This window comes from Piliocolobus tephrosceles, unplaced genomic scaffold (genome assembly GCF_002776525.5).
Source record: "Piliocolobus tephrosceles isolate RC106 unplaced genomic scaffold, ASM277652v3 unscaffolded_110, whole genome shotgun sequence".
NCBI classification, from domain to species: domain Eukaryota; kingdom Metazoa; phylum Chordata; class Mammalia; order Primates; family Cercopithecidae; genus Piliocolobus; species Piliocolobus tephrosceles.
In genome coordinates, this window is record NW_022292088.1 from 1,304,267 (window position 1) to 1,325,948 (window position 21,682).

Genomic DNA, 21,682 nt, shown 5'->3' on the forward strand with positions numbered 1-21,682 from the left:
ACCCTCTGTGAGATATTATATTCAGGTGTTGTGGGGATACAAAAATGTTTAACTCAAAGTTCTGGTCACGTATTAGTTCTGTTGCCTTAGCTGTGTGATGAAGCTCTCTGTTTCCTCTTTCCAGTAAATCTCTTTTCTCTCTATAAAACATGATTACAAAGTTTTAGATTTTTTTCCTAATTGAAATTTTCCTTATCACATATTTCTTTGCTTAGGAAGCAAAGGATATTGCGCATTTTCGGTCTTCACTAGATGAAATGACTGAATGTCTTGTGCCTGATCACTCATTCTTACTGCCAGTCTCATCTGTGACTGCCTATAGAGAATGCAAACGTCAAGTGCACCAGCAGGGCCATAACTGGTTCCTCAAAATATTCCTCCTCTGTGAGTGTGATTATATAAACTTCCTTTAACCAAAGACAAAGTCCTTTATTTAGCAATTATTTTAGAGCTACGAGAAAAATGTAAATGACTAGGAGGTGTAACGTGGACTTTAATTTACACTAGGTTAAAGTATTTGACATCAAATGGTCCTTATTTGTAGGAGCTTGTAGAAAAGAGATGCTATAGAGAAGGTAAAAAAGATTATGACACGGACGGGTATGGTGGCTTACTCCTGTAATCGCAGCACTTTGGGAGGCTGAGGCAGGTGCATCACTTGATGCCAGGAGTTCAAGGGTGCAGTAAGCCATGATCATGCCACTGCACTCCAGCCTGGGTGACAGAGTGAGAACCTGGCTCAAACAAACAAACAAACAAACCAAAAGATAAAAAGATTATGATGTTATAGAAAGGAAGGCCTGAGAACCCATGCCCCCACTTTTAATTTGGGGCATTCTGTCAGCCCTGATCATTATACTACGTTGTGGATAATGACGGCTAGAATGGGAATTTTAAAGGTGTTAGAAAGGGTTTGTTATTCTACAGAGTAGGGAGGAGGAAAGAGGAAAATGAGTACTTTTCTAACTGCGTAAGTCCCTAGTACCTGAAAGACAACTCCTAAAGAGACAAACTTGCCCCCCTATCCCAATTCCATCACTAAGCCTGGTGAGAAATGTAACAGATGGGAATGTGATACCCATGTGAATGATGGGCCTGGAAAAGGTTGAGAACCATTGGCTTGAAATGTTGCAACTGAGGGGCTCTAGAACTTGGGTTTCTCATCACTTGACTCTCATAAAAATTGAATGTGGAATTTGTAGCTGTCTTATCTAATGAACAGTGCAAGCAGTGTGCTGACCTAGGCCCCTCCACGAGACCATAAGCTCCATGTGGCCTATATTTCTTTTACACTTCCCACAAAAGGCATATAATTGCTATTTCTCTGTTGCAATGCATTATTGAAGGATAGCGAATCTGATCTGAGATTTCTGTTCTTCTGTTAAAGTCACCTGTTTTAGGTGCCAGAGATCAAGGGGCTTTTAGATAGAATTACGCAGCCATTTTTGGAATGATCTATTTTAATACTACACCAGTTTCAATTTTACCATTAGCTTTGATATCCACAAATTTTCCAAATTTCTCTTCCCACAGGCCCAGATCCTCTTGATTTTCCTGTTGGTACAAAAAAGGGAGCAAAGTGAGTTTACAAATCGTAACAAATGTGTTCACCACAATAGCACATTTTATTTGGATTTTTTTTCTAAAAGACTGAGAAAGTGAGTTCATCTTTTAGAATAAGTGTGTAATGTCAGTACATTTAACAAATCAAATCTGTGTTCTATACACATGTCAATAATCATCTTTATGAGTCATAGCTGACATGACTATATTTTTTTTATTGTGGTAAAATATACACAACATAAAATTTACCATTTCAACTATTTTCAAGTATAAAGTTCAGGTTCAGTGGCTTTAAGTACATTCACATTGCGGTGCAACTATTGAAACTGTACCCTAAAGAGTTAAATAAGCCAGTGATTAACAGAAATTCTTGAGCTTATAAGATGGCAGATAAGAAAAAAAAAACAAGTTGCTGAAATGCTAAAACCCTCTGCTTGTGAGATTAAAAAAATGGCTGAAATGAGTTGGAACCAATATGGCCAATTAGAGTCTGCAGAACAAGCTTGCTGGCAACATAGCCTGAACTGCCACCACATATTTCATACTAATTCCCTCTGAATTTGCACAGGCAACCTATGAGGAAGCAGGAAGAGATAACTGCACATGCCCGAGGACTTTTCAGACTTCCCTTTCCTTCCACCAACCACCTGCTATAATATAATCCCAGAATCTACTCCCTAAAACTTTCTAATAAAATTACTGCCTTAAGCCAGCACAGAGACAAATTTGAGCTGGACTCCTATCTCCTTGTTGGTCAATCTAAAATAAAAACCTTTTCTGTTCTCAAAGACCTGGTGTCATAGTATTGGTTTCTAGTGCATCAGGCAGCAAGCCAAGCCCCTTTGCTCAATAACACTGTCACCATCCATCTCCAGAAATTTTTTATTTTTTTTTGAGACAGAGTCTCGCTTTGTTGCCAGGCTGAAATGCAGTGGTGTGATCTCGGCTCACTGCAACTTCCAACTCCCAGGTTCAAGCGATTCTCCTGCCTCAGCCACCCAAGTAGCTGGGATTACAGGCATGCACCACCACGCCCAGCTAATTTTTGTATTTTTAGTAGAGACAGGGTTTCACCATGTTAGCCAGGATGGTCTTGATCTCCTGACCTCGTGATCCGCTCACCTTGGCCTCCCAAAGTGCTGGAATTACAGGTGTGAGCCACCATGGCCGGCCTCCAGAACATTGTTTTTTTCCAGGGCAGTGCCCAGGGGTGTAGAGGCAGTCTCTGTGGAAGCCCCTGAGCACTGCCCATCTGCAGAACTTTTTCATCGTCCCAGACTGAACCTCCTTGACCATTAAAGAGCAACTCCCCATTTCCCCCACTGTCAGTCCCTGGCAGCCACCATTCTACTTTCTGTCTTTATGAATTTGACTACTCTAGGTACCCCCTACAAGTAGAATGATATATAATTTGTCCTTTTGTAACTGGCTTATTTCACTTAGGATAACAACTTCAGGTTTCATCCATGTTGCAGTATGTATCAGAACTTCCTTCCTTTTTAAGACTAAATAATATTCCATTGCATGTATTTATCACATTTTGTTTGGGCATTCATCCATCAATGGACACACTTTGGTTGCCTCCACCTTTTGGCTATTGTGAATAATGCTGCTATGAACATGGGCATACAAATATCTGAGTCCCTGTCTTCACTTCTGGGTATAGACCCAGAAGTGGAATTGCTGGATCATATTGTGATTCTATGTTTAATTCTTTGAGGAACTGCCATAACTCTTGACATGAATACCTCTACAGGAACCAAAATGTAAAAGTGCTTTGAAAAATGCAGTCTTTACATATGTACGAATTAAAAAATTTTTTTTTCTTGTAAATATGTGAGGCAAAACATTTAGAACCAAATAACTTAGGTCTGTTTTAAGAGATCCTATGCAGAGATTTGTTTTTGCTGAGATGGGCACTTTACCCCCTGCTTCAATCAATCAGCCAAACTACTAGCTACATTCTTGTTCTAGTTTGAGAAGTCAAGTCAACTGGGATGGCAATGACTGCTCAGGTCCATAATCTTTTGAAGCAAAGGTATAAACTTTCTCAGCTTTATAAAAGTCTTCTTTTCCCTAGAATAAAAAACTTTAAAAAATTGTGTATGTGTGAAATGTATATTTCTTTAAATGACTCTTTGTCCATTTCTAGGTTCATAATTAAAGCTTCTGTAAAGCAAGCCTGTTTGTTTTTTTTGTTTTTTTTGACAGAGTCTTGCTCTGTCAGCCAAGCTGGAGTGCAGTGGCACAATCACTGCAGCCTTGACCTCCTGGGCTTAAGTAATTCTTCCGCCTCAGCCTTCCGAGTAGCTGAGACTACAGGCACATGTCACCATGCCTGGCTAATTTATTTTTATTTTTTATAGAGACAAGTCTCACTATGTTGCCCAGACTGGTCTTGAACTCCTGGGTTCAAGCAATCCTCCCTCCTTGGCCTCCCAAACTGTTGGGATTACAGGCGTGAGCCACCATTATCTAGCCAACTGTATGTTAAAAAAAAACCAAAACACCTGAATGCATAATACAGGGGCTACTATTCTGGGGTCCCTGGATGGGCTTTAGAGTCCATTAACTCCCTCAAACAGTATGAACAATTTTAATTTTTCTACAGAGACAGTTCATAGTTTCCATCAGATTCTTGCAAAGGGGTCTGTGACTCAAAACCACTACCTAATCTATCTACTGTCAGGGCTCCTTTTTTTGTTTTTATTTCTTCTTAAAAAAAAGTGGGGGGTTACATGTGCAGAACGTGCAGGTTTGTTACACAGGTATGCAAGTGCCATGGTGGTTCGCTGCACTTATTGACCCATCCTCTAAGTTCCTTCCCCTCGCCCTCCACCCCACAACAGGCCCTGGTGTGTGATGTTCCCTTTCCCACGTCCATGTGTTCTCATTGCAACTCCCACTTACGAGTGAGAACATGCAGTGTTTGTTTTTCTGTCCCTGTGCTAGTTTGCTGAGGATGATGGCTTCCAGCTTCATCCAGGTCCCTGCAAAGTACATAATTCCATTCCTTTTTATAGCTGCATAGTACTCCATGGTGTATATGTACCACATTTTCTTTTTAAATCTCTGAACAGTGGATTTTGTTACTTTTATGTTGATTTTTATTATTGGTTTATTTTATTATACTTTAAGTTCTGGGATACATGTACAGAATGTGCAGGTTACATAGGTATACACGTGCCATGGTGGTTTGCTACACCCATCAACCCATCATCTACATTAGGTATTACTCCTAATGCTCTCTCCCCTAGGCCCCCACCCTGCAACAGGCCCTGGTGTGTGATGTTCCCCTCCCTGTGTCCATGTGTTCTCACTGTTCAACTCCTACTTATGAGTGAGAACATGTGGTGTTTGGTTTTCTGTTCTTCTGTTAGTTTGCTGAGAATAATGGTTTCTAGCTTCATCCATGTCCCTGCAAAGGACATGAACTCATTCTTTTTTATGGCTGCATAGTATTCCTTGGTATATACGTGCCATATTTTCTTTATCCAGTCTATTAGTGATAGACAGAGTTGGTTCCAAGTCTTTGCTAATGTGAACAGTGCTGCAATAAACATATGTGTGAATGTATCTTTATAGAATGATTTATAATTCTTTAGGAATATCCCCAGTAATGGGATGGCTGGGTCCGATGGTATTTCTGGTTCTAGATCCTTGAGGAATCACCAGTCTTCCACAATGGTTGAACTAATTTACACTCCCACCAACAGTGTAAAAGCATTCCTATTTCTCCACATCCTTTCCAGGATCTGTTGTTTCCTGATTTTTTAATGATTGCCATTCTAACTGGTGTGAGATGGTACTCATTGTGGTTTTGATTTGCATTTCTGTAATGACCAGTGATGATGAGCTTTTTTCTATGTTTGTCGGCCACATAAATGTCTTCTTTTGAGAAGTGCCTATTCAGAACCTTTGTCCATTTTTTGATGGGGTTGTTTTTTTCCTGTAAATTTGTTTAAGCTCCTTGTAGATTCTGGATATTAGCCCTTTGTCAGATGGATAGATTACAAACATTTTCTCCCATTCTGTAAGTTACATGTTTACTCTGATGATAGTTTCTTTTGCTGTGCAGAAGCTCTTTAGTTTAATTAGATCCCATTTGTCAATTTTGGCTTTTGTTGCTATTGCTTTTGATGTTTTAGTCATGAAGTCTTTGCTCATGCCTATGTCCTGAATGGTATTGCCTAGGCTTTCTTCTAGGATTTTTATGGTTTTAGATCTTATGTTTAAGTCTTTAATTCATCTTGTGTTAATTTTTGTATAAGGTGTAAGGAAGGGGTCCAGTTTCAGTTTTCTGCATATGGCTAGTCAGTTTTCCCAACACCATTTATTAAATAGGGAATCCTTTCCCCATTGCTTTTGTCAGGTTGTCAAAGATTAGATGGTTGTAGATGTGTGGCATTATTTCTGAAGCCTCTGTTCTGTTCCATTGGTCCACACATCTGTTTTGGTACTAGTACCATGCTGTTTTGGTTACTGTATCCTTGTAGTATAATTTGAAGTCAGGTAGCGTGATACCTCCAGCTTTGTTCTTTCTGCTTAGGACTGTCTTGGCTATATGGGCTCTTTTTTGGTTCCACGTGACATTTAAAGTAGTTTTTTCTAATTCTGTGAAGAAAGTCAATGGTAGCTTGATGGGGATAGCATTGAATCTATAAATTACTTTGGGCAGTATGGCCATTTTCACAATATTGATTCTTACTATCTATGAGCATGGAATGTTCTTCCATTTGTTTGTGTCCTCTTTTATTTCTTTGAGCAGTGGTTTGTAGTTCTCCTTGAAGAGGTCCTTCACATCTCTTGTAAGTTGTATTCCTAGGTGTTTTATTATCTTTGTAGCAACTGTGAATGGGAGTTTGCTTATGATTTGGTGCTCTGACTATTACTGGTGTATAGGAATGCTTGTGATTTTTGCACATTGATTTTATATCCTGAGACTTTGCTGAAGTTGCTTATCAGCTTAAGGAGATTTTGGGCTGAGATGATATGGTTTTCTAAATATATAATCATGCCATCTGCAAACCGAGACAATTTGACTTCCTTTCTTCCTATTTGAATATTTTTTATTTCTTTCCCTTACCTGACTGCCCTGGCTAGAACTTGCAATTACTATGTTGAATAGGAGTGGTGAGAAAGGGCATCCTTGTCTTGTGCTGGTTTTCAAAGGGAATGCTTCCAGCTTTTGCCCATTCAGTATGATATTGGCTGTGGGTTTGTCATAAATAGCTCTTATTATTTTGAGATACATTCCATCAAAACCTAGTTTATTAAGAGTTTTAGCATGAAGGGGTGTTGAATTTTATTGAAGGCCTTTTCTGGATCTATTAAGATAATCATGTGGTTTTTGTCATTGATTCTGCTTATGTGATGGATTACGTTTATTGATTTGTGTAGGTTGAACCAGCTTTGCATCCCAGGGATGAAGCTGACTTGATCATGATGGATAAGCTTTTGGATGTGCTGCTGGATTCGGCTTGCCAGTATTTTATTGAGGATTTTCTCATCAACGTTCATTAGGGATATTGGCCTCAAATTTTCTTGTTTTGTTGTGCGTCTGCCAGGTATGGGTATGAGGATGATGCTGGCCTCATAAAATGAGTTAGGGAGGAGTCCATCTTTTTCTATTGTTTGGAATAGTTTCAGAAGGAATGGTATCAGCTCCTTTTTGTATCTCTGGTAGAATTCAGCTGTGAATCCGTCTGGTCCTGGGCTTTTTTTTGGTTGGTAGACTATTAATTACTGCCTCAATTTCAGAACTTGTTATTGTTCTATTCAGGGATTCAACTTCTTCCTGGTTTAGTCTTGGGAGGGTGTATGTGTCCAGGAACTTACTGATTTCTTCTAGATTTTCTAGTTTATTTGCATAGATATGTTTATAGTATTCTCTGATGGTATTTTGTATTTCTGTGGGATCAGTGGTGATATCCCCTTTATCATTTTTTATTATGTCTATTTGATTCTTCTCTCTTTTATTCTTTATTATTCTGGCTAGCAGTCTATCTATTCTGTTAATCTTTTCAAAAAACCAGCTTCTGGATTCATTGATTTTTTGAAGGGTTTTTCGTGTCTCTATCTCCTTCAGTTCTGCTCTGATCTTAGTTATTTCTTGTCTTCTGGTAGCTTTTGAATTTATATACTCTTGCTTCTCCAGTTATTTTAATTGTGATGTTAGGGTGTCGATTTTAGATCTTTCCTGCTTTCTCCCATGGGCATTTAGTGCTATAAATTTCCCTCTAAACACTGCTTTGGCTGTGTCCCAGAGATTCTGGTACATTGTGTTTTTGTTCTCATTGGTTTCAAAGAACTTACTTATTTCTGCCTTCATTTTGTCATTTACCCAGTAGTCATTCAGGAATAGGTTGTTCAGCTTCCATGTAGTTGTGCGGTTTTCAGTGAGTTTCTTAATCCTGAGTTCTAATTTGATTGCACTGTGCTCTAAGAGACTGTTTGTTATGATTTCCACTATTTTCCATTTGCTGAGGAATATTTTACTTCCAATTATGTGGTCAATTTTAGAGTTAGTGCAATGTGGTGCTGAGAAGAATGTACATTCTACTGATTTGGGGTGGAGAGTTCTGTAGATGTTTATTAGGTCCACTTGCTGCAGTGCTGGGTTCAAGTCCTGAGTATCCTTGTTAATTTTCCATCTTGTTAATCTGTCTAATATTGACAATGGGGTGTTAAAGTCTGCCACTATTATTTTGTGGGAGTCTAAGTCTCTTTGTAGGTCTCTAAGAACTTGCTTTATGAACCTGGGTACTCCTGTATTGGGTGCATATATATTTAGGATAGTTAGCTCTTCTTGTTGCATTGATCCCTTCACCATTATGTAATGCCCTTTTTTTGTTTCTTTCAATCTTTGTTGGTTTAAAGTCTGTTTTATCAGAGACTAAGATTGCAACCTCTGCTTTCTTATTTATTTATTTTTTGCTTTCCATTTGCTTGGTAAATATTCCTCCCTCCCTTTATTTTGAGACACACATAGGGTGTGTCTCTGCATGTGAGATGGGTCTCCTGAATACAGCACACCAATGGGTCTTAACTCTTTATCCAATTTGCCCATCTGTGTCTTTTAATTGGGGAATTTAGCCTGTCTACATTTACAGTTAATATTGTTATGTGTGAATCTGATCCTGTCATTATGATACTAGCTGGTTATTTTGCCCATTAGTTGATGCAGTTTCTTCATTGTGTTGATGGTCTTTACAATTTTGTATGTTTTTGCAGTGGCTAGTACTGGTTTTTCATTTCCATATTCAGTGCTTCCTTCAGAAGCTCTTGTAAGGCAGGCTTGGTGGTGACAAAATCTCTCAGTATTTGCTTGTCTGTAAAGGATTTTCTTTCTCCTTTGCTTATGAAGCTTAGCTTGGCTGGATATGAAATTCTGGATTAAAATTATTTTCTTTAAGAATGTTGAATATTGACCCCCACCTTCTGGCTTGTAGGGCTTCTGCAGAGAGATCTGGTGTTAGTCTGATGGGCTTCCCTTTGTGGGTAACCCGACCTATCTCTATGGCTGCCCTTAACATTTTTTTCCTTCATTTCAACCTTGGTCAGTCTGACGATTATGTGTCTTAGGGTTGCTCTTCTCAAGTAGTATCTTTGTGGTGTTCTCTATTTCTTGAATTTGAATGTTGGTCTGTCTTGCCACGTTGGGGAAGTTCTCCTGGATAATATCCTGAAGAGTGTTTTCCAATTTGGTTCCATTCTCCCTGTCACTTTCAGGTATACCAATCAAAGGTAGGTTTGGCCTTTTCACACAGTCCCATATATCTTGGAGGCTTTGTTCGTACTTTTTCATTTTTTTCCCTCTAATCTTGTCTTTACTCGTTATTCCATTAAGTTGATCTTCAATCTCTGATATCCTTTCTTCCACTTGATCAATTTGGCTATTGATACTTGTGTATGCCTCATGAAGTTCTCATGCTGTGTTTTTCACCTCCATCAGGTCATTTACACTCTTCTCGAAACTGGTTATTCTAGTTAGCAATTCCTCTAACCTTTTTTCAAGGTTCTTAGCTTCCTTGCATTGGGTTAGAACATGCTCCTTTAGCTTGGAGGAGTTTGTTATTACCTACTTCTGAAGTACTCTGAAGCCTACTTCTGTCAATTCATTAAACTCATTCACCATCTAATTTTGTTACCTCACTGGTGAGTTGTGATCCTTTGAAGGAGAACAGGCATTCTGGTTTTTGGAATTTTCAGCCTTTTGGGCTGGTTTTTCCTTACCTTCATGGATTTACCTACTTTGGTCTTTGATGTTGGTGACCTTCGGATGGGGTTTTCGTGTGGATGTCCTTTTTGTTGATGTTATTCCTTTCCGTTTGTTAGTTTTCCTTCTAACAGTCAGGCCCCTCTGCTGCAGGTCTGCTGGAGTTTGCTGGAGGTCCATTCCAGACCCTGTTTGACTGGGTATCACCAGCAGAGCCTGCAGAACAGCAAAGATTGCTGCCTGTTCCTTCCTCTGGAAGCGTCATCCCAGAGAGGCACCTAGAAGATGCCAGCCGGAGCTCTCCTGTATGAGGTGTCTGTTGACCCTTGCTGGGAGGTATCTTCCAGTCAGGAGGCATGAGGGTCAGGGACTCACTTGAAGAGGCAGTCTGTCCCTTAGCAGAGCTCGAGCACTGTGCTGGGAGACCCACTGATCTCTTCAGAGCTGGCAGGCAGGAACGTTTAAGTCTGCTGAAGCTGTACCCACAGTTGCCCCTTCCCCCAAGATGCTCTGTCCCAGGGAGATGGGAGTTTTATCTATAAGCCCCTGACTGGGGCTGCTGCCTTTCTTTCAGAGATGCCCTGTCCAGGCAGGAGGAATCTAGAGAGGCAGTCTGGCTATAGCAGCTTTGCGAAGCTGCAGTGGGCTCTACCCAGTTCAAACTTCCAGGTGGCTCTGTTTAGACTGTGAGGGGAAAACTGCCTACTCAAGCCTCAGTAATGGTGGACGCCTCTCGTCCCACCAAGCTTGAGTGTCCCAGGTCAACTTCAGACTGGTGTGATGGCAGTGAGAATTTCAAGTCAGTGGATCTTAGCTTGCTGGGTTCCGTGGCATTGGAATCTGCTGAGCTAGACCACTTGGCTCCCTGACTTCAGCCCCGTTTCCAGGAAAGTGAACAGTTCTGGTGTTCCAGGCGCCACTGGGGTATTTAAAAAAAACCATGCAGCTAGCTTGGTATCTGCCCAAATAGCCGCCCAGTTTTGTGCTTGAAAACCAGGGCCCTGGTGTTGTAGGCACCTGAGGGAATCTCCTGGTCTGCGGGTTACCAAGACAATGGGAGAAATGTAGTACTGGGCCAGAATGCACGATTTCTCACAGCACAGTCTCTCATGGTTTCTCTTGGCTAGGGGAGGGAGTTTCCTGATCCCTTGTGCTTCCTGGGTGAGGCAATGCCCCACCCTGCTTCGGCTCACCTTCCATGGGCTGCACCCACTCTCTAACCAGTCCCAATGAGATGAGTCAGACACTTCAGTTGGATATTCAGAGATCACCTGTCTTCTGCGTTGATCTTGCTGGGAGCTGCAGACCGGAGCTGTGTGGCCATCTTGCCAGCCACAGCACACCACATTTTCTTTTTTTTTTTTTTTTTTGAGATGGAGTTTCGCTCTTGTTGCCCAGGCTGGAGTGCAATGGCGCAATCTTGGCTCACTGTAACCTCCACCTCCCAGGTTCATGTGATTCTCCCGCTTCAGCCTCCCTAGTGGCTGGGATTACAGGCGTGCATTACCATGCCCAGCTAATTTTGTATTTTTAGTACAGACAGGGTTTCTCCATGTTGGTCAGGCTGGTCTCGAACTCCCAACCTCAGGTGATCCGCTTGCCTCGGCCTCCCAAAGTGCTGGGATTACAGGCATGAGCCACACACCCAGTCCCACATTTTCTTTATCCAGTCTATCACTGATGGGCACTTGGGTTGGTTTCATGTCTTTGCTACTGTAAATAGTGCTGCAATAAACATACATGTGCATATGTCTTTATAGTAGAATGATTTATGTTCCTTTGGGTATATACCCAGTAATGGGACTGCTGTGTCAAATGGTATTTCTGGTTCTAGATCCTTGAGGAATCACTATACTGTCTTCCACAATGGACTAATTTACATTTCCACCAAGAGTGTAAAAGTGTTCCTATTTCTCCAGAGCCTCGCCAGCATCTATTGTTTTTTGACTTTTTAATAATCATCATTCTGACTGGTGTGAGATGGTATCTCACTGTGGTTTTGATTTGCATTTCTCTGATGATCAGTGATGATGAGCTTTTTTTCATATGTTTGTTGGCCATGCAAATGCCTTCTTTTGAGAACTGTCTGTTCATATCCTTTGCCTACGTTTTGATGGGGTTGTTTTTTCTTGTAAATTTGCTTAGGTTCCTTGTAAATTCTGGATATTAGCACTTTGTCAGATGGGTAGATTGCAAAAATTTTCTCCCATTCTGTAAGTTGCCTGTTTACTCTGATGATCATATCTTTTGCTGTGCAGAAGCTCTTTAGTTTAATTAGGTCCCATTTGTCAATTTTGGTTTTTATTGCATTTGCTTTTGGCATTTTCATCATTAAGTCTTTGCCCATGCCCATGTCCTGAATGGTATTGTCTAGGTTTTCTTCTAGGGTTTTTACGGTTTTGAGTTTTACATTTAAGTCTTTAATTCATCTTGAGTTAATTTTTGTATAAGGTGTATGGAAGGGATCCAGTTTCAGTTTTCTGCATACGGCCAGTCAGTTTTCCCAGCACCATTTATTGAATAGGAGATCCTTTCCCCATTGCTTGTTTTTGTCAGGTGTCTCGAAGATCAAATGGTTGTAGATGTGTGGTGTTATTTGGTTATTTCTGAGGTCTCTGTTCTGTTCCACTGGTCTATATGTCTGTTCTGGTACCAGTACCATGCTGTTTTGCTTACTGTAGCCTTGTAGTATAGTTTGAAGTCAGGTAATGTGATGGCTCCAGATTTGTTCTTTTTGCTTAGGATTGTTTTGGCTATATGGGATCTTCTTTGATTCCATACGAAATTTAAGATAGTTGTTTCTAATTCTGTGAAGAATGTCAATGGTAGTTTGATAGGAATAGCATTGACTCTATAAATTATTTTGGGCAGTAAGAAAACTTCAGGCCAATATCCCTGATAAATATCAATGTGAAAATCCTCAATAAAATACTGGCAAACCGAATCCAGCAGCACATCAAAAAATTTATCCACCGTGATCAAGTCAGCTTCATCTCTGGAGCAAGGCTGGTTCAACATACGCAAATCAATAAACATAATCCATCACATAAACAAAACCAAAGACAAAAATCACATGATTATCTCAACAGATGCAGAAAAGGCCTTTGATAAAATTCAACATCCTTCATGTTAAAAACTCTCAATGAACTACATATTGATGGAACATATCTCAAAATAATAAGAGCTATTTATGACAAACCCACAGCCAATATCATACTGAATGGGCAAAAGCTGGAAGCATTCCCTTTGAAAACCAGCACAGGACAAGGATGCCCTCTCTCACCACTCCTATTCAACATAGTAATTGGAAGTTCTGGCCAAGGCAATCAGGCAAGGGGAAGAAATAAAGAGTATTCAAATAGGAAGAGAGGAAGTCAAATTGTCTGTTTGTAGACGACATGATTTTATATTTAGAAAATACCATCATCTCAGCCCCCAAAAATCCTTAAACTGATAAGCAACTTCAGCGAAGTCTGAGGATACAAAATCAATGTACAAAAATCACAAGCATGCCTTTACATCCACACTAGACAATCAGAGAGTCAAATCCTGAATGAACTCCCATTCACAATTGCTACAAAGGGAATAAAATACCTAGGAATACAGCTCACAAGGGATGTGAAGGGCCTCCTCAAGGAGAACTACAAACCACTGCTCAAGGAAACAAGTGAGGACACCAATGATAAAACATTCCATCCTCATGGATAGGAAGAATCAATATCGTGAAAAGTGCTCTTTTGAAGATACATCTACTGGGAATGAAGAGAGAGATGATTTCTGGAGTGTCCATTCTTCACAATTCAGCAAAATAATCTTTCTAAAATACAAATAAGACCATGCATCTCTGCTACTTAGAACCGTTCCAAAGTTTTCCTTTGCTCTTAGGACAAACTCAGAAAGGTTAACATGGCTTGGAAGAAGGTAAGCTCCATGATAAATGGGGGACTTATATTTTTAATGATGTCTCACCAATTCCATGAAAAGAGACTGGGATATAGGAGGTACTTAACAAATAATTGTTAGATAAAAGAATTATTACAAATATGTCCACAGCACTGCCCTGCCTATCTCTCTAGCCTTGTTACATACCACCCTCCCCTTTGCTTTCCTTTCTCCAGCTAAAATGAATATATATTGCATACATATTCCATTTCTTCAAATGGAATATGCTCTGTCCTACCTCCAGATCTTTGAATATGCAGTTCCCTCTACCTGGAATGTTCTTCTCCCCACTTTTTGACTTGTGTATACTAACACATCAGTTTCAGCTTTAACATTATTTCCCTCAGAAGGTCTTTCCTGACTCTCATCTTGGCCGGATCTCTTGTATTCTTCTGTAGCACAATTTTGTAACACTCTTCATGCTTGTAATTACTTACTTAATGTCTGTCTTTCCCAGTAGATTCTAATTTCTATGAGAACAGGTTTGGGATTTGTTTTATTCAAGGCTGATTCTCCTTGCCTAGCAATAATGCCTGGCAAAAGGCAGGCACTCAGGAAGCATCTGTTTTTATGAATGAATGAATGAATGAGATGACAAGGTGAGCCAAAGAAACAGGTGGTCCTATTTACATGCAGTAGATAATTTAACAAGCACCCTTCTGTAGAAGGAAGAAAGAGAATTTCTTATATGCCCTATCATTATGATGATGGTGAAAAAGATAACAATAAATGGATCAATCTAGATTACCTGAGAGGTGTCCACTGATGCCTCCTCCTCATTTTCTTTAGCAGCTCTGTTTTAACATAAATAAAGTTGTTTCACTCAATGACAAGACTGATAGAATTTTGTTCAATGATAAAGATTTTCATTTCCAACTTTTGAGACCCCATAAGTTATATCTTTAACGTATTAAATATAACATCATTATAAAAATAAAAATGAAGCCAGGTGCAGTGGTGCCTGCCTGTAATCCCAGCTTCTTGGGAGGCTGAGGCTAGAGTGTCACTTAAACCCAGGAGTTTGATGTCAGCCTGGGTAACATAGTGAGATCTCATCTTTAAACAATAAAAAAAATTTAAAAATAAGTTTATAAAATTGGACAGTAATGAATATTAATCTAATAGCTTCATTTCTTAATGTAGAAGTATTTTAATTTTGTTAACTCTTTAAAAAATGCTTTTATCATTTTTTATTATAAATGTTAAACATGCTCATAATATTTCAACAAAACCTAAGTAAGCAAGGTAGAACATAGCTCCCTTCACTCAGTGTGACTCTCCTCACTCCCAGAACACAGCACCATAATGTACAGTCTTTTGGAATGACTCTGACAATTTAGTCTTCCACCTATAGTTGTATTTGAGTGCTCACTTCCCCACATTCTGAACAATGTTGGATTTTATCAATCTTTCAGTTTTTGCCAAATCTAAAATTGTAGAAAAAATAAATGTATTTCAGTTTGTATTTCTATGAGCAAGAATGATGTAGGCTAACTTTGATACATTTAATGGGCAACATAGTGAGATCCTGTCTTCCAAAAAAAAAAAGAAATGGAAAAAGAAAAAAAATTTGAGTGAAAAATATATTACAAAAGAATACACACAGCATACTTTTATTACATAAAAGCTTTTTTAGAAAAGGTAAATCCAAATAATATGTTGCTTGGAAATTCATACATATGTGGGAATGCAATTAAAAACCCCAAGGAGGCCGGGTGCAGCAGCTCATACCTATAATCTGGGCACTTTGAGAGGCCGATGTGGGTAGATTACCTGAGGTCAGGAGTTCAAGACGAGCCTTGAACTCCTGGTGAAACCTTGTCTCTACTAAAAATACAAAAATTAGCTGGAATATGGTGGTGGGAGCCTGTAATCCCCGCTACTTGGGAAGCTGAGGCAGGAGAATTGCTTGAACAGATTTCAAAGCAAGGAAAATTTGGGGGGATAAAGAGGGATATTACATAATGATAAAGGGATTAATACTCCAAGCAGACATAACAATTTTTTTTTTTTTTTGAGACGGAATATCACTCTTGTCGCCCAGCCTGGAGTGCAATGGCGTGATCTCGGCTCACTGCAACCTCCACCCCCCGGGTTCAAGCGATTCTCCTACCTCAACTTCTTAATTAGCTGGAACTACAGGTACATGCCACCACACCTGGCTAATTTTTCGTATTTTTAGTAGAGACAGAGTTTCAGCATGTTGGCCAGGCTGGTTTGAACTCCTGATCTCAGAAGATCTGCCTGCCTCGGCCTCCCAAAGTGCTGGGATTACAGCCATAAGCCATTGTGCCCAGCCCAACATAACAATCCTTAATGTGTGTATGAGTCTAACAGAACATCAAACTATATAAGGCAAAAACTGATTTGTTGAGCTTTTTAGCTATTGTTAGGATGGAGTAGTGACTTCTAACCTCCTTACATGCCAGATGGGAAACTGGAAGTCCTTGACTTTTAATTTTGTTTATGGTGTATGTGTGTGTGTGTGTGTGTGTGTGTGTATGTGTGTCTATAATAAAGCTTATTTTTTTTTCTTGTGTTGCTTTCTGAGTAGAATCAAAGCTTAAAATGTGTAAGTAACCAAATGCATCAATCTTTTCCTATGGCTCTTCAGTTTATGTCACACTATCACAATTACAAAAATATTGTTCTATATTTTCTTCTATTTTTGTCTTGTTATGTTTAATTTTAATTCATCTGCAATTTATTTTTGTTAATGTTATGAGGTTAAAATCTAACTTAAAATTTTTTCCAGTTAGATAATCTGATTTTTCTAACACAAATATAATTATAAATATAAATGTAAATCATGGAACTATAACTACCAGTACAACCTCTACGGAAGGCAATTTGGCCATACCTATGAAAACTACAGGCCGGGCGCAGTGGCTCATGCCTTTAATCACAGCACTTTGGGAGGCTGAGGCAGGCAGATCACGAGGTCAGGAGATCGAGATCATCCTAACACGGTGAAACCCCCTCTCTACTAAAAATACAAAAAGAAAATTAGCTGGGCATGGTGGCAGGCACCTGTAGTCCCAGCTACTCGGGAGGCTGAGGCAGGAGAATGGCATGAACCCAGGAGGCGGAGCTTGCAGTGAGCCGAGATCATGCCGCTGCACTCCAGCCTGGGCGACAGAGCGAGACTCCGTCTCAAAAAAAAGAAAAAACTACAAATGTACAAACCATCTGATCAACAACTATCCTTTTATGACTTTATACTATAAATATACTTGTATATCTGCACAATGACACATATTCAAGGTTATTAGTAAACTAGTTGTAAAACAAGATTAGAAACAACTTTAAATTCCTCAACAGAGAATTTATTCAGTGAATCACAGTATAGCCATATAACAGAAATCATGTAGCTGCTTTAAAGAAATTAAGAATTATCACATTGTTAAGAGAAAAAAAGCAAGGTGTAGAATAATGTGTAAAGGTGGCGCCATTTGTGTCAGGAAAGGACAAGTCAAAGAATATGTATAAAATGTTTATACATAAATTGTTTCTGAAAGGATACACAAAAAAATTGGAAACACATTACTTTCTTTTTTTTCTTTTTCTTTGGGACAGAGTCTTGCTCTGTTGCCCAGGCTGGAGTGCAGTGGAATGTTCTCAGCTCACTGCAACCTCTGCCTCCCAGGTTCAAGTGATTCTCCTGCCTCAGCCTCTTGAGTAGCTGGGACTACAGGCACGTGCTACTACACCTGGCTAAATTTTTGTGTTTTTAGTAGAGATAGTGTTTCACCATGTTGGCCAGGTTGGTCTCGAACTCCTGACCTCAGGAGGCCTGCCTCGGCCTCCCAAAGTGCTGGGATTGCAGGCATGAGCCACCGCACCTGGCCAGAACACATTACTTTCAAGGATGGAAAGTGGGTAGCTAGAAGACAAAGGGGGAAGGAGAGTCTTTACTACTATTATATAGAAATGTATATTAATATATACTCCTTTGTACCATGTGCCTCTTCTACATAAGTAATAGGATCAACTTAGATAGGAAAGAAACAACGTTTAAAAGAAAACAGAACAAAATCATGGGGGTTTTACAAAAGAAAAAAAAGCATTTTTGTTTGTTTGTTTGTTTGTTTTGAGACAGAATCTCGCTTTGTTGCCCAGGCTGGAGTGCAGTGGCACAATCACAGCTCACTGCAATCTTGACCTCCTGGGCTCAAGTGATCCTCCCACCTCAGCCTCCCAAGTAGTTGGGACTACAGGAGCGTGCTATTACACTTGGCTAATTTTTTTGTAGTTTTTGTAGGATAGGGTTTCACCATGTTGCCCAGGCTGACCTCAAATTCTTGGGCTCAACTGATTTGCCCACCTCGGCCTCCCAAAGCGTTATGATTATAGGCGTGAGCCACTGCACTTGGCTAGAAAAAAGGCTTTAAATATAAAGAACATGGGTAGTGGGTACACAGATATTTGTTATGCTATTATTAGTATTTTTCAGTTAAACAAGTACTTGGATATTCATAAGGCACTAACAGAGTAGGTAGAGAGATTATAGGGATTTTAAATTTTCTTCTTTTCAATATTTTCTAATTTGCCTATGATGAACAAGTATTAGTTGTGAGATGAGAAAATGATTTTTTTTTTTTTTTCTTTTGGGGACGGGGTCTCGCTCTGTTGCCCAGGCTGGAGTGCAGTGGCCGGATCCCGGCTCACTGCAAGCTCCGCCTCCCGGGTTTATGCCATTCTCCTGCCTCAGCCTCCCAAGTAGCTGAGACTACAGGCGCCCGCCACCTCGCCCGGCTAGTTTTTTGTATTTTTTTTTTTTTTAGTAGAGACGGGGTTTCACCGTATTAGCCAGGATGGTCTCGATCTCCTGACCTCGTGATCCGCCCGTCTCGGCCTCCCAAAGTGCTGGGATTACAGGCGTGAGCCACCGCGCCCGGCCGAAAATGATATTTTTAATATCAAAATTTTAAAATGCAAATGATTGAAACTCAGAAAAATCACTATGTTGGAATAAGGAATATTGAATGTTTTCTGCAGACCATATAATATGTTTATTATTGTGATAAAAATAGAAAGAACTATAGACTAAAAGATTTTAAAACAGTATTGGTAAGAATGGAAGAAGAATCTTTTCCTTGCCACCACCTCCTAATTCATGTGAGCGCCCACACAAACAGCTTTGATCAAGCAGATGGTCCCAGAAAATTCCTGGACAACTATTCAAGTCTAGGGTAATCTGTGTTATTGTAAGGCAGTGAAGTGAAATTATGAAGGTATGCTAGTTCACATTAACATTTGTCGGGTCAACAGGGTGCTTTCATAGAAGGGTGTGTAGGGTAGAGAATGCCATCAGTCACACACAGGACATAAGAGTGTAACATTTACAAAAGTTTGGGAATTATTTTTGTCATAAAGCCTGTATTCACCTTCACAGGTGAAAAGATAAAATTTCTCAAAAACAATACTAGAGTAAATAAGGCAAACCAGTTTTCTATGGTGATATGTTATCTGTTTAGGCAGCTGATATTCATTAATCAGGTTATGTTAAGGTCTTTATGTGTCAAGTAATGCATAAGAATACCTTTGTTTGTGAAGAATCTGTAGATGCTCAAAGTATAACTGGCCCAGGGAATTTATGCTAATCACAACCTCTTCTTCAGACACCAAGTCTACCTTGAATGGGTTTGCTGTGATATGGCACTTCAGGCCTCCTTTTCCATCTGCCAATATCAGACTCCCTGTGTCCCCTGAGCATGAAATCAGCCTAGAAAACAAAGCAGGAAGAGAAAAACAAGCCGCTATAGGTTTACATGGCCTTATGTGATTTGTACTTCCAAGTAATTAATTAGTAAATCACTATTCATATGACATAGCTGCAGATAAGGCAATAGAGAAACGTTAACGAGAGCATTGGCTTTGGTGCCAAAGAACTTAAATTGAGCATAACTCTACATATACTTTATAACTTTAGATAACAAAGTTATCCAGCCTTTCTAGGTTTTGGTTTCCTTATCTGCAAAGTGAAAATAACAAAAGGAACAACCAAATTTCTGGAGAGACTTAAATGAGATTACATGTGTAAAGCTCTTGACACAGCGCCAGACACATTTAAAAAAAAAAAACAATAAATTTTAGCTATCATCATCATCATCATCATTACCTTGGTCTGGAACGTCTAGTAACTTTCTAGATTTTGGTGTGCAAAATCTAAATATTGTTTTTCTTTATCATTCCAACCACATACTCAGAAACCAAGGAAATAACACAGATTGGGTCCACAGTGAGAGGGAACCGGGTCAAATTTTTATTTACCTATTTATTGCCTGATTCCCACCAGCCTCCAATTTCACAGGTACACTGTTAGGATGTTTTAGATCCATAAGAATTATGTAAGCTCAGACACAGCACTTAAAATCCCTCACAGCTAGATATTTCCCTTTCTCCAGTGCGCAGTGTGCCTAGTAAATGTTCAAGGACTCTTTAAGGAAGGTAAAAAGAGACAGTTTAGGTTCTTATTACGTCTTTTCAGTCTTTCTCCATGGATTCTATGTCTCCTCTTCAAGCAAGATGCTTCGGATCTGGAAATTAACTCTGGAGAAGGCTGAGAGGCTGTCTCTCACTGTTCAATGAACCTAGACAGAGTTCTTTTGATAATTCCATTAAGTATGACTGTGGTTCATATTTGTCAGTCTAATGCACCCCGCCATAAATTGCTTACTGCCCCAAGCGTTAAACCATTTTGAGTACTACATGGGCCCTACCACACATAATGGAATTATGTTCACCTTGTCTCTGACAACTAAATGTTTCTACTCTGCCTCTGCTACCTGGAGTCTCATTATCTCCAATGAAATCAGGGAGACCATTTTACTGGCATCATTTCCCATCATTATCTCCAGCCCACAAAAGAAAGATGTTTACTACAGTGCTTTCCAAGTACTCCCTCATCAGTTTCTCAGTGAAGGGGGTATGTTCTGGATCTCGTGGGGAACAGAATCCAGAGGGGCTAGATGAGCTGGCTGCATGAAACAAATCCACTCCAACATCTTTATCTCTCTAAGTCTGTGGATCATTCCTCTATACCATGCCAAGGAATTCCTGATATCTCAGCTTCACTCAGAAGAATCCATAGCTGAGTTCAGATGATAATTAACCAACTAAGCCATCAATTAGAGCCATTCTCAGCTGCCCAAGCTAGCATACCAAATCTACATTCTCTGGTACGTGTTCCTATATCAATAAATTTAGCCTGATATACAATTAAGTTCCTTCTGATCTAGGAATTCCTCGGAAACCATTTCCATGCATATTTCCCAGTTTTTTGGTTTTTGCCATTAGGTAGTCTTATAATTTTTCAGACATGCAAGCCTTCTCCCCCTGGGTTTGTCTGTAATTGGCTCTCTGGGCATGTTGGGATCTGACTTTGATGGTGGGTCTGGAGGCAGTGAAGGGTGGTAGGGGTTGGGCACAAGGAGCACTGGAACCCCCGTGCATGTGTATTTTAGGTGAGGTCAATATAGGGTATCCAAGCAAGGCAGGATCAGTTTCACCTGCCTTCATAGGAGGGGTTGCTTCTGCTGAAATGGGAGGGCCAGTGAAATTCTGAGGTTTGACTATTTAGAATTATCCAACTCTTCCCAAATATTGTTATTCAATTTTTAAAAACTTGATTTTTTTTTAGAGACAGGGTCTTGCTCCATCACCCAGGCTGGAGTGCAGTGGTGCGATCATAGTTCACTGTGGTCTTGAACCACGGGGCTCAAGTGATCCTTCCACCACAGCCTCCTGAGTAGCTAGGACTACAGGTGTGTGCTACCATGCCCGGTTAATTTTTAAATTTTTTGTAGAGACACACTCTCACTTTGTTGTCCAGTCTGGTCTACAACCCTTGACCTCAAGCAATCCTCCTGCCTTGGCCTCCCAAAGTATTGGGATTATAGGTGTGAGCTGCTGCACTCAGCCTGCTATTCAATTTTGAAGAGTTCTAGGTTTTCTCAG

At 39.9% G+C, this 21,682-nt stretch overlaps 1 protein-coding gene across 2 annotated transcripts in view; it reads right to left on the bottom strand.

The window, feature by feature from the left end:
* Positions 1–21,682, bottom strand: part of LOC111529156 (neutral alpha-glucosidase C) — an 84,352-nt gene that overhangs the window by 41,173 nt on the left and 21,497 nt on the right. For both annotated transcript variants that reach the window (XM_031935014.1, XM_023196001.2), the window contains exons 6-8: positions 19,266–19,448; positions 14,472–14,517; positions 1,488–1,554 (exon numbers count right to left, since the gene is read on the bottom strand). In XM_031935014.1, coding sequence (XP_031790874.1) covers positions 1,488–1,554; positions 14,472–14,517; positions 19,266–19,448 — 296 coding nt within the window. The remainder of the gene's footprint in view (positions 1–1,487; positions 1,555–14,471; positions 14,518–19,265; positions 19,449–21,682) is intronic.